Here is a 13,840-nt window from a genome sequence, read left to right on the forward strand (position 1 = left end):
AGGCCAATTCACTGGATTAATTTAAGAGAGAGTTAGATAGAGCTCTAGGGGCTGGTGGAATCAAGGGGTATGGGGAGAGGGTTATTGATTGTGGATGATCAGCCATGATCACAATGAATGACGGTGCTGGCTCAAAGGGCCGAATGGCCTCCTCCTGCACCTATTTATGTTTCTATGTCCGGCATAGACATTGTGGGCTAAAGGGCCTGTTCTTGTGCTGTACTGTTCCACATCCCATGTATACAATAGTGCAGCTCAGCTTTGCCACCTGGTGGAGCAGTTTGACACAGCGCCTACTGTAGAGAAAAAAAGCTTCATCACAAGCAGCACACAATTTGAACTTCATATGAATCAGAGCTAGTTTATCCTGGTACCATGTTCAGCCAGACATTGCGGGCCAAGTGGACCTGTCCCTGTGTTGCTCTTTGTTATAATTCAACAATAAAAATATAAGCACAGGCAGCATCTCTGGAGAGAAGGAATGGGTGACATTTTGGTTCTAGTCTGTTTGAAGACATGTCAGTCTGAAGAAGGGACGTGACCCAAAACGTCCCCCATTCCTTCTCTCCAGAGATGCCACCCGTCCCGCTGAGTTACTCCAGCATTTTGACTCTATCTTCGGTGTAAACTAGCATCCAGGATTCAGTGAGAAGGTAAACCATACAAAACAAAGGCTCAGATCCAATCTAGGCCGCACTATATATCCTCAGAACATCATATACTTCCAGTCATAAAATCAAAACCAAGAATCACAATTCTCAACACCTGACATGCATTTCTCCACTCAAAAATTTATGTTATTCCTTTTCGTTAGTTATTATAGGTGTCTGTCACTGAAATAGCTTCATTAAGTTCAGTTCAGTTACTAAACTTCAGTTACTAAGTGAAATCTTGTAAATCGATTTGTAAAATGCACACTAAGTTTTTTTTGATGCAATGTATTTATGTGGGCAGGGAAGTGCACTATTCATTACTGCGAAAAATAGATTTAGCAAGACAAGTATCCAGGCGAATTATGGGCAATGTGGCATAAATCTGTAAATTCAATGCACCTAAAACAGAAATTATGACATTAAAATGGCTTTAAATTAACATTTTAGACATAGTATTGTAAATTGTCAATGCCGCAAATCAACAATATTACAATAATGCTACAATACTATTTACAACTACGATAGGTACAACTACGATAGGTACAACTTAATATCACATTGAGGTGATTAAAGGAGAAATGCCAGACCAAACAGTGGACACGTTTACCAGCACAAGGGAATTAGAATTGATCCGCATCTTCTTATTCTATTTCTGATGCAGTGGTTTTCGACAAAGCATCTTATATGTATCTCAAATAATGCAATGATACGTTTGTGATAGGGCAGCACGGTAGCGCAGCGGTAGAGTTGCTGCTTTACAGCGAATGCAGCGCCGGAGACTCAGGTTCGATCCTGACTACGGGTGCTGCACTGTAAGGAGTTTGTACGTTCTCCCCGTGACCTGCGTGGGCTTTCTCCGAGATCTTCGGTTTCCTCCCACACTCCAAAGACGTACAGGTATGTAGGTTAATTGGCTGGGTAAAAATGTTATAAAAAAAAATTGTCCCTAGTGGGTGTAGGATAGTGTTAATGTACGGGGATCGCTGGGCGGCACGGACTTGGTGGGCCGAAAAGGCCTGTTTCCGGCTGTATATATATGATATGATATGATATGATATGATTCACTGTAAATCAGAACTGACTAATTGTAATCGTTCACTTAATAAACACCCACGTGTTAAAGTTAAAAACGAATTAAACATGTACTGTATCAAACAAATTTAAAACCTGTTCATAAAGTATAGTGAGTGCCTGGAACATGTTGCCTGCTGCTTGAGGCAGATATGATCGTGGCATTTAAGAGGCTTTTCCATAGGCACGTGGATATGCAGGGGGTGGAGGGATATGGGTTAAGCGCAGGTAGATAAGAGATGGTCTTGGCATCATGTCCGGCATAGACATTGTGGGCTGAAGGGCCTGTTCTTGTGCTGTACTGTTCTACATCCCATGTATGCAATTGTATAGCTCAACTTTGCTATCTGGTGGAGCAGTTGCCTTCTATGGAGAAAAATGCAGATTCTCAGAAACAAACCGAATTCTTCATCACAGGCAGCGCACAACCTAAACCTCAATTTATCCACATGCTTCTGAAAGCAGATGAATGTAGATTAGAGGCATTTTAAATGATTCCAAGCGATCTGAAGCTCTGCTGCACAACAAGCACTCTATATTTCATTGCAGGAGCTACCATGCAGAATTAAATCTCATACTGGGAACAGTCCATACTATGCAGCAAATGATAACTGCATCAGTAACACAATACATTCTCATCTCAGTCATTCTGAGATAATAACTTCATTGTCTTAGTTTGGAAGGCTAGCAACAGAGACCCAGCCTCAGGCGACAGTACTTTTTCAGAGTAATTGTAAGCTGTTGCTGAGGGAGAAAAATATAAATATCTGTGAACCAGGGAAAGGAACAGAAGAAAAAAGTTAGTGGCCATTGAAAAGCGGAGATGGGGCTGTGATACTCACATTCACCTTAAACTTTAACACACGTTCTCAAACAGTGCACCCAAAATGCAGCAACATGCAGTTATAGGTGTATATATATATATATATATATATACATACACACCTATATATAGGCAGCCCCAAACATTCCATAGGACAACCTATAATTTTTCAGTTCATAAGTTCAAGGAGCAGAATTAGGCCATTCGGCCCATCAAGTCTACTCCGCCATTCAATCATGGCTGACCTATTTTTCCCTTTCAACCCCATTCTCCTGCCTTCTCCCCATAACCCCAGACACCCGTACTAATCAGGAATCTGTCAATCTCCACCTTAAAAATATCCACTGGTTTGGCCTCCACAATCATCTGTGGCAATGAATTCCACAGATTCACCACCATGTGACTAAAGAAATCCCTCCTTATACCTTTTCTAAAGCTACATCCTTTAAGGGCCTGTTCCACTTAGGCGATTTTTTTGGCGACTGTCGGCGACTGTCAAAGTCGTAGCAGATCGCCAACATTTTCTTTTACCCGGCGACAATGACCACGACAATGCCGAGTCAGGTCGAGATTACACCGTCTTCTGAAACATCGTGAAATTCCCACGCTGTCAATGCTTCTCCGGCGTCCTAATGTTCGTTGAAATCACTGACAAGTCGGTAAGTACTTGAGAGTTTTGAACTATAACATCTTGTACGGTCACATAGAAACCAAGCTTCACTGTAACAAGGCATAAACTGGATTTACTTTCAGTTTACTAATAGCTGTATTAAAAAAAAATTTTTTTTAAGTGGTTAAGTGGATTTTTGTGAAAAGTGTGTGGGCATTCTTTGAAAATGTACGGGAGATGCATATCTGGTTTCTGGGTTGCATATCTGGGTTGGGAGCCTACTTTAAATGTAATGGCTGATGGCCATAAACATCGCGAAAATTCCCACGCTTACCTGACTGTCAAACTGGCGCCTCCAATCTACCTGTCAAATGTCCTGACGGTAAATAAATTGGTTAAACACAAGCATTTTATGGTATTTTGAAATGACTTTACTTATTTTTATATTATGTGCTTCTAAATGCATCTAAGAGAACCTAGCAAACGTGGGGACAGCATGCAACAGCGCCCGCAATAAGCAACAGTACCTGGCGACAAGCCAGCTGTCGCCGAGAAATTTCACTCCGGATGATTTCCACTACGATTTTTGGAAGACTCCTCACGATCATGCCCACCCGCGACACCCCGGCGAACTGTCGGCGACAGCCTAGTCACCGGCAGTCGCCTTAAAATCGCCTAAGTGGGACAGGCCCTTTAATTCTGAGGCTATGGCCTCTGGACCTAGACTCTCCCACTAGTGGAAACATCCTCTCCACATTCACTCGATCCCGGCCTTTCAATGAGGTCCCCCCTTTCATATTGAATTCTCTCTACTAAAGCACTAAACGCAATAGTGTTTGACGTACACTGCTATAATTTTCATCTATTTAGGTTTGAAATATTACCATTATTAGCCAGCTGCTTCATTTCTACAAACCATGCAATTACTTTGAATCATCCCCATTGACTCTGCTCACTGAAACTTGACCACCTGCTGGGCTGTCTCAACGCACTCCAGCAGGTTAGAAGTTATCCTCTTTCAGTCCTCAGCAGAGATAAATGTTCACACAAGTGTGGATGATACATCCAAGCTATGAAGGCATGCTTCAGTTGTAGATCATTGATCTGGCATTCCAACAAGGCTCCGCTTTTACCAAGAAACACTAACCTCCAGCAAGCTGGTTCCTCTTCTTCAGCCAGTTCATCCATTCTTAATCTTAACGTGCCCAGCACAGGGGAAAGATTTTAAGTAAAAAAGGAAATGCATCTATCTACGATTCTGCGTCGCAAATGAAAGGACATTTCTGCATGCAAATCTCATCTGACGGTGTTGCCATTGAGATGTGCACTAGCATTTGTAACGGTTATACCACAATCTGATGTAGTGTGAACCCACTCCCACATGCAATGACCTTGTCAGACAGCTGTAGGCAGGCCAGAGCTACACTTTAATGTGGGCTGCATTTTCACATATTGTACTTTTATAATCATACAATTGGTGGAAGAGAGACAGTATTATAGACACAAAAAGCTGGAGTAACTCAGCGGGACAGGCAGGGGTGATGTTTCAGGTCGAGACCCTTCTTCAGAATGTAGAAATATGAAGAAGGGTCTCGAACCGGAAGGTCACCCATTCCTTATCTCCAGAGATGCCGCCTGTCCCGCTGAATTACTCCAGCTCTTTGTGTCTATCTTCCGTTTAAACCAGCATCTGCAGTTCCTTCCTTCACAGAGACAGTATTATCATTGTTTCGGCACTAGCATAGAAGAATGACATGCACTTTAACAAGAGGATGCAACATTCAGAGTAAGGTCACAACCACTTGTCCTCAAGATATGAGTGTATTCACACAACTCCTATCCACTTTTGCCTCCCAGCCATCAGCTTTCCTGAGGCTTCAGAAAGCCCATCACCCATTGTCAAACATGTAAAACAGTCTCGGTCAGAACTGCCAGTTTCTTTCAAATAACCTCCTAACCTGCTTCTTAGAGTCAGGGAACCTCCTGGGAGCAAGTTGGGTCCCGACCCGAATCATCGCTATTAACCAAGAAATGGTCAGATTAGAGTTTCAACTTTTAACTTTTGAACGGAACCCATCCTGCCCATTTTGGTCAGCTAAAACGGAGTTCACAGTACATGACAGGGATACAAATGTGGGATGATAGGAAACAACAGGGAACATATTGGAGCAATGATGTCAGGATAGATGGTGCAATGTGTGGGACTACTTCACTTCCAAATGTGCAAACTCAATGGAAGGTATCAAATGTGTAAGATGCCAAATGACAAGGGCCAGAGAAACTAAATGGTGTGACTTAAATTACATGGTGGCCCAAATAATTGAGTTTGAAGGACATGCGAATTGCATGCAACATAAATAGTGAAAAAGGAGACTTTAGATTCAGAGTTGCCACCAATGTTAAATAGCCAAAGCCAAAATATACAAAACCAGACTTTAAACCAAGGCTGAGAAACAATGCAACTTGATTTCACCCAGACAGTTGTGAATCTGTGGAATTCTCTGCCACAAAAGGCTGTGGAGGCCAATTCACTGGATATATTCAAGAGAGAGTTAGATTTAGCTCTTAGGGCTAACTCGAGGTAAAGGAACCGCTTGGAGGTAGTGACCATAATATGATTAGTTTTAATCTGCAATTTGAGAAGGAGAAGGTTAAATCGGAAGTGTCAGTGTTGCAGTTGAACAAAGGGGACTATAAAGGCATGAGAGAGGAGCTGGCGAAGGTAGACTGGAAAGGGATCCTAGCAGGAATGACGGTGGAACAGCAATGGCAGGAATTTCTGAGCATAATCCGGAAGACGCAGGATCATTTCATTCCAAAAAGGAAGAAAGATTCTAAGGGGAGTAGGAGGCAACCGTGGCTGACAAGGGAAGTTAGGGATGGAATAAAACTAAAAGAAAAGATGTATAACACAGCAGAGAGTAGCCGGAAGCCAGAGGATTGGGAAACTTTCATAGGACAACAGAAAGTAACAAAACAGGCAATACGGGCTGAAAAGATGAAGTACGAGGGGAAGCTGGCCAAGAATATAAAGAAGGACAGTAAAAGCTTCTTTAGATATGTTAAGAGAAAAAGAGTAGCAAAGTCAAATGTGGGTCCCTTGAAGGCAGACACGGGTGAAATTATTATGGGTAACAAGGAAATGGCAGAAGAGTTGAACAGGTATTTCGGATCTGTCTTCACTAAGGAAGACACAAACAATCTCCCAGATGTACTGGAGGACAGAGGATCTAGGGGGGTAGAGGAACTGAAATAAATTTTCATTAGGCAAGAAATAGTATTGGGTAGACTAATGGGACTGAAGGATGATAAATCTGTCTGCATCCCAGGGTCCTCAGGGAGGTGGCTCTAGAAATAGTGGACGCTTTGGTGATCATCTTCCAATGTTCAATAGATTCGGGATCAGTTCCTGTGGATTGGAGGATAGCTAATCCCACTTTTCAAGAAAGGAGCGAGAGAGAAATTATAGACCAGTTAGCCTGACTTCGGTGGTGGGGAAGATGCTGGAGTCAATTATTAAAGAGGTAATAACGGTGCATTTGGATAGCAAGAAAAGGATAAGTCCAGGTCAGCATGGATTTATGAAAGGGAAATCATACTTGACTAATCTTCTGGAATTTTTTGAGGACGTGACAAGTAAAATGGATGAAGGGGAGCCAGTGGATGTAGTGTATCTAGACTTTCAGAAAGCCTTTGATAAGGTCCCGCACGGGAGATTGGTGACTAAAATTAGAGCACATGGTATTGGGGGTAGGGTATTGACATGGATAGAAAATTGGTTGGCAGACAGGAAGCAAAGAGTAGGAGTAAACGGGTCCTTTTCAGAATGGCAGGCAGTGGCGAGTGGAGTGCCGCAAGGCTCGGTGTTGGGGCCGCAACTGTTTACCATATATATTAATGATTTGGAAGAGGGAATTAGAAGGAACATTAGCAAGTTTGCGGATGACACAAAGCTGGGTGGGAGTGTAAACTGTGAAGAGGATGTTAGGAGGTTGCAGGGTGACCTGGACAGGTTGAGTGAGTGGGCAGATGCATGGCAGATGCAGTATAATATAGATAAATGTGAGGTTATCCACTTTAGCGGCAAAAATAAGGAGGCAGATTATTATCTCAATGGAGTTACGTTAGGTAAGGGGGAGGTGCAGCGAGACCTGGGTGTCCTTGTACACCAGTCACTGAAAGTTGGCGTGCAGCTACAGCAGGCAGTGAAGAAAGCTAATGGAATGTTGGCCTTCATAACAAAAGGATTTCAGTATAGGAGTAAAGAGGATCTTCTGCAGTTGTATAGGGCCCTGGTATGACCACATCTGGAGTATTGTGTACAGTTTTGGTCTCCTAATTTGAGGAAGGACATCCTTGTAATTGAGGCAGTGCAGCGTAGGTTCACGAGATTGATCCCTGGGATGGCAGGACTGACATATGAGGAAAGATTGAAAAGACTAGGCTTGTATTCACTGGAGTTTAGAAGGATGAGAGGGGATCTTATAGAAACATATAAAATTATAAAAGGACTGGACAAGCTGGAATTTAATCCTGAAAAGTGTGAGGTGATGCACTTTGGCAGAAATAACTTGGTGAGGGAGTACACCATGAATGGAAGGACCCTAGGGAAGACAGGGGTACAGAGGGACCTTGGAGTACAGGTACACGTCCTTGAAGGCAGCAGGACAGGTGGACAGGGTGGTTAAAAAGGCATATGGGTTACTGGCCTTCATTAGCCGGGGCATCGAATATAAAAGTAGGAGGGTAATGATGGAATTGTACAGAACACTGGTGAGGCCACAGCTGGAGTATTGTGTACAGTTCTGGTCACCACATTATAGAAAGGATGTGATAGCTTTGGAGAGGGTGCAGAGGAGATTCACCAGGATGCTGCCAGGGATGAAGGGCCTCGGCTATGAGGAGAGACTGAGCAGACTGGGGTTGTTTTCCCTGGAGCAGAGAAGGCTGAGAGGGGACATGATCGAGGTGTACAAGATCATGAGGGGCATAGATAAGGTAGATGGCGGGGAACTTCTTCCACTGGTGGAAGGTTCAACAACGAGGGGACATAGATACAGGGTAAGGGGAGGGAGGTTTCGGGGGATGTGAGAAAGAACTTTTTCACCCAGAGGGTGGTTGAAGTCTGGAACTCACTGCCTGGGGTGGTGGTGGAGGCGGGAACACTCACAACTTTTAAGAGGCATTTGGATGGGCACTTGAAATGCTACAACATTCAGGGCTACGGTCCAAATGCGGGAAAATGGGATTAAAATTAGACTGTGTTTGGTAACGGGCGGCGCGGACACGATGGGCCGAAGGGCCTCTTTCTGTGCTGTAGGACTCTATGGCTCTATGGCAAGCTAGATGCAGGAAAAATGTTCCCAATGTTGGCGAGTCCAGAACCAGGGGCCACAGTCTTAGAATAAAGGGGAGGCCATTTAAAACTGAGGTGAGAAAAAACTTTTCACCCAGAGAGTTGTGAATTTGTGGAATTCTCTGCCACAGAGGGCAGTGGAAGCCAAATCACTGGATGGATTTAAGAGAGTTAGATAGAGCTCTAGGGGCTAGTGGAATCTAGGGATATGGGGAGAAGGCAGGCACGGGGTATTGATTGGGGACAATCAGCCATGATCACAATGAATGGTGGTGCTGGCTCGAAGGGCCGAATGGCCTCCTCCTGCACCTATTTTCTATGTTTCTATGTTTCTATGGAATCAAGGAATATGGGGAAAAAGCAGGAATGGGGTACTGATTCTGGATGATCAGCCATGATCATATTGAATGGCAGTGCTGGGTCGAAGGGCTGAATAGCCTACTGCACCTATTTTCTATGCTTCTATGTCTCGCAGTGATAAAAAGAAACTTTTGGAAGAGATTTGTTAAAGAATTTGGGATAAATTCAGAAACACAGATCTTTCCCAGATTACGCCTGACTTATGCATACAGATGAACGTATGATTTGGATTTGCCAGCTGCTGTAGGACTGTCGACATTTTCTTTGGTGGAGTGGAAGGAGAGTGTGGGTAATGGGCAAATGAGAAGGCTGGGAGCAGAGGAGGGATGGGGGGAGGAAAAAGAATGATGGGATCTGGGGAGGATAACAGCGTCTGGGAATATTGTGGGTATGAGAGGACCAGGGTAGTCTGCTCGGATAGTCTACTACCCGACAGCATGGACAATCAACTCTTCAATTCCAGGTAACTTTCACCCCCTCTGTTTCTTTCTCTTTCCTCTTATGTAGCCCGATCCTCCCACACACACACGCACCTTCCTTCTGACAATACCCCTTAGCCTCCTGTACCATTTTACTCCCCTGCCCTCTCCTACTTTGGCGGCCCATCCCCTACCAAATGGAAACAGATCCTTCAGCCTACTGTGTCCATGCTAACCACCAAGCACACACTTTTAAGGCAATGCTCCCCTAACTCACTGTATTTTCCTTGCATTTTTAAAAATATTCCCCCCGGATTCTACCATTCCCCCAAATACTAGGCGTAATGTACAGTGGCCAAGTAACCTAGCAACCCAAGATGTGGGAGGAAACTGGAGCACCATGAGAAAACACATGCAGTCACAGGGAGAATGTGCAAACTCCACACAGACAGCACCAGAGGTCAGGATTACCCGTATCACTGGAGCACTGCCTGTTTCTCCACCAGCTGCACCACCGTGTTTCCAACAAAGTCAAGTGTTTCTAACATTTTCTGTTTTTATTCCCATTAATTTAAAACTGTTTAATTTGCCATGCATTTTAATTATATTAAATACAAAGTGACTTTTACTTAAAATACTGATTTCAAATTACTGGATGAGTTAAATCTTTCAAGCCTTGTCAACAGAGTCATTGATCACTCAAAATCATTGTTGCTGACCATTTCTTTAAAACTCATGCAAGTCATTTGCTGAAACCATTCTTGTACAGAAAATGCAAAACTGACCTGGTGATTCCCACGTAAGCAATTTCTTGCTTGTTTTCGTTGTTAACGAGCGATAAGCCAAGGCTGTGAAGGGAGATGGTAACTCCCTTTTCAAACTGTTTCAAGTCCTCGGCCTGCCGCGCTTTGGAAACGATGGCCAGGTCTTCAGTGAACAGCAGTACCCGCTGTCGCCCATCAAGGAAGGAAACCCAGTGAATCTGATTGTTCTGATTCCAGAGGAATTGCCCAAACTGATCCTGTAAAGTATAAACGATTCTATCAATGAACAGGGAATGTCCTTAAAGTTAAAGATTTCAAATACTATGCTGATCCAAAGATATTGTATTTGCTAGATAGGCTCCATAAGGTGCTATTGAGGGCGTGCAGCGTAGGTTCACTAGGTTAATTCCCAGAATGGCGGGACTGTCATATGTTGAAAGACTGGAGCGACTAGGCTTGTATACACTGGAATTTAGAAGGATGAGAGGAGATCTTATCGAAACGTATAAGATTATTAAGGGGTTGGACACGTTAGAGGCAGGAAACATGTTCCCAATGTTGGGGGAGTCCAGAACAAGGGGCCACAGTTTAAGAATAAGGGGTAGGCCATTTAGAACTGAGATGAGGAAAACTTTTTCAGTCAGAGTGTTGTGAATCTGTGGAATTCTCTGCCTCAGAAGGCAGTGGAGGCCAATTCTCTGAATGCATTCAAGAGAGAGCTAGATGGAGCTCTTAAGGATAGCGGAGTCAGGGGGTATGGGGAGAAGGCAGGAACGGGGTACTGATTGAGAATGATCAGCCATGATCACATTGAATGGCGGTGCTGGCTCGAAGGGCCAAATGGCCTCCTCCTGCACCTATTGTCTATTGTCTATTGACAAAATATGTAGGAAAGAACTGCAGATGCTGGTTTAAATCGAAGGTAGACACAAAATGCTGGAGGAACTCAGCAGGACAGGCAGCATCTCGGGAGAGAAGGAATGGGTGACGTTTCGGGTCAGTTCTATAGGGCGCTTGTCAGGCCGCATTTGGAATATTGTGAACAATTTTGGGCACCATATCTGAAACGTAAAGAATAATAAAAGGCTTGGATAGAGTGGATGTGGAGAGGATGTTTCCACTAGTGTCTAGGATGAGAGGTCATAGCCTCAGAATTAAAGGACGTTCTTTTAGGAAGCAGATGAGGAGGTATTTCTTTGGTCAAAGGGTGGTGAATCTGTGGAATTCTTTGCAACAAAAGGTTGAAGAAGAGGCCAAGAAAGTGGATATTTTTAAGGCAGAGATAGATAGATCCTTGATGAGTATGGGTGTTAGAGGTTATAAGGAGAAGGCAGGAGAATGGAGTTAGGAGGGAGAGGTAGACCAGCCATGATTGAATGGTAGAGTAGATTTGATGGGTCGAATGGCCTAATTCTGCTTCTCTCACTTATGACCCTATGATATCTAAACTAACAAAGTTCTGACAAAGATCTTTAACTTCAAACATTAAGTCTATTTCTCTTCCTAGAAATGCTGCCTGACCTGCTGAGCATTTCCAGCCTTTTCTACTTTTATTGTATGTTTGACTCAATACTTTATTTACAAACAAGAAACTTGTGGCAAGTGGCTTGTATCCTGCTTTGTATCCGATAGTATTTAGTAACAGATCAAGGTAGGTGTAAGGGTCAGAGGATTGTGGGATGTAGTTAATGATTTGCTGCTATTTCAACCATGTTCTTTGTAAACAGGCAGAGCCCAAGCATCCGATGACAAGCATCTGATGATTCTCTACAATTTCAAAGCATGATTGGAAAACCACTCAAGCTCTTGACAATCACTTAGTGCCAGAATCCTTTTTCATTTATTCATTCTCAAAAGTGACAAGACTGGCAAGATTGACATTTGTTACTCATCTTTAGTTCCGCTGAAAGGAGTTGATGGACTGCCTCTTGAACCACTCCTGTGCAATAGTTACTGGCCTGATGCAAGCGTATGTCTTGGTAGGCTATTCCAGAGAAGGGGTCATGAGTTGACCTTGTTTGTGTAGGACTTGGGTCACAGACTGGTCAGGCTGGGGCATCATGTTTCCCTTTCTACAACTCTCAGCACACCAGTTAAGTTATTAAATGACAAAATAATAGCTTTATGACTGATTTTTTAAAACTTTCAGCCATGTACTTTTTATGTTAAGGCATTTTAGGAACTGAAGCTCCAGCATAGTAAATCTGCACTTTATCTGTGTCTACGTTATGGGAATCATCATCTTCACAGGGTTCATGAAGATGTGTGGGTTTGTAGGTTAATTGGCCCTTGTAAACAATGCCTAGTGTGTAAGGTGTGGATAAGAAAAGTGGGATAACAGAGAACTAGAGTCAATGAGTGCACTCGGTGAGTTGAATGGCCTGTTGCTCTGAATGAAACACTGGTCATTTATATTGGTGCATGACACATAAACAAAGCTTTGGCCAGTGGCTAATCCAGAGCCCAACATTTCAATCCAATCACAGGAGAAAGCTTCAATGCAAGACGGCGGCTCAAATGTTAGCAGCTCTAGCAACGGGGACTTTGGTCAGGTACTCATTGTTACACTTAATACCAACAGACCTTTAACAGGTCCAGTTCTCCTGTTTTCCATGCACAGCCCCACTCAAGCTTCCTGATGCCAGCAGGGTTGCTCCATGCAAACAACCTAGCTTCTCCTGGATCAAGTATCGTCTCTTCCTGTGCTTCACTGCAGGAGAGAAAGATATCAAAGGGTGATTAGAATAATCATAATTTAAAAGTCTAGTCAGCAGAAAGTAGAATAACATCTCTACTTGCTCAGGAGGCTGAGGAAATTCGGCACGTCTCCAATGACTCTTACAAACGTCTACAGATGCACCCTAGAAAATACACTGTCCGGTTACATCACAGCTTGGTTTGGGAACAGCTCTGCCCAAGACCAGTAGAAATTGACCAGACTCCCTACTACTGACTCCAACTACACTTCACGTTGCCTCAGAAAAGTAGCCAACTTAATCAACGATCTTTCCACCCTGGTCATTCTTTCTTCTTGCAGTCGATAAAGCTTAAAAGTACACACCACCAGACTAAGAACCAGCTTCTTCCCTTCTGTGTCAGGCTTCTGAATGGTCCTTCCATTAGCTATGGTACTGTCCAATTCACTTCTGCACGACTGCAGACATTGGAGCAGTTGCACTACAAAGCACTCTGTATCTCCCCGAAGATAGACACAAAATGCTGGAGTAACAACGCGACGGGCAGCATCTTTGGAGAGAAGGAATGGGTGACGTTTCAGGTCGAGACTCTTCTTCAGTCTCGTCCCGAAACGTCACCCATTCCTTCTCTCCAGAGATGCTGCCTGTCCCGCGGGGTAACTCCAGCATTTTGTGTCTATCTTCTGTTTAAACCAGCATCTGCAGTTCCTTCTTACACATCTCCTCTGTATCTTCCCATTTGATCTACCTATTGTACTTGATTTTGGCTTGATTGTATTTATGTGCAGTATTATCTGATTTGATTGTATAGCATGCAAAACAAGACTTTTCACTACACCTTGGAACATGTGACAATAATGAACTAAACCAGTAAGGTTATCCCTGCACTGGAAGTGCACTGTACAGCTCTTTTAGAAATTTTAGTTATAATATCGAGAAATCACATCATTCACGTAGCAAATATTTCATAGAGTCAGAATTGTTCGGGAGCAGCCAGTTAGTTCATACATCCATGCCCAGAGTCAAGTACCCAACTCTACTCATCCCATTTACCAGCACTTGGTCCATAGCTTCCTGGCTTTGGCAAT

The 13,840-nt window shown here is 43.5% G+C and overlaps 1 protein-coding gene across 5 annotated transcripts in view; it reads right to left on the minus strand.

The window, feature by feature from the left end:
- vps13c (vacuolar protein sorting 13 homolog C) overlaps positions 1 to 13,840 on the minus strand; it is a 288,791-nt gene that overhangs the window by 63,673 nt on the left and 211,278 nt on the right. For 3 of the 5 annotated variants that reach the window (XM_078429968.1, XM_078429966.1, XM_078429969.1), the window contains 3 exons: positions 12,640 to 12,766; positions 10,078 to 10,313; positions 4,305 to 4,352 (listed from right to left, as the gene is read on the minus strand). In XM_078429968.1, coding sequence (XP_078286094.1) covers positions 4,305 to 4,352; positions 10,078 to 10,313; positions 12,640 to 12,766 — 411 coding nt within the window. The remainder of the gene's footprint in view (positions 1 to 4,304; positions 4,353 to 10,077; positions 10,314 to 12,639; positions 12,767 to 13,840) is intronic. The other 2 variants (XM_078429970.1, XM_078429967.1) reach the window with 1 other exon arrangement.

This window comes from Rhinoraja longicauda, chromosome 38, assembly GCF_053455715.1.
Source record: "Rhinoraja longicauda isolate Sanriku21f chromosome 38, sRhiLon1.1, whole genome shotgun sequence".
NCBI classification, from domain to species: domain Eukaryota; kingdom Metazoa; phylum Chordata; class Chondrichthyes; order Rajiformes; family Arhynchobatidae; genus Rhinoraja; species Rhinoraja longicauda.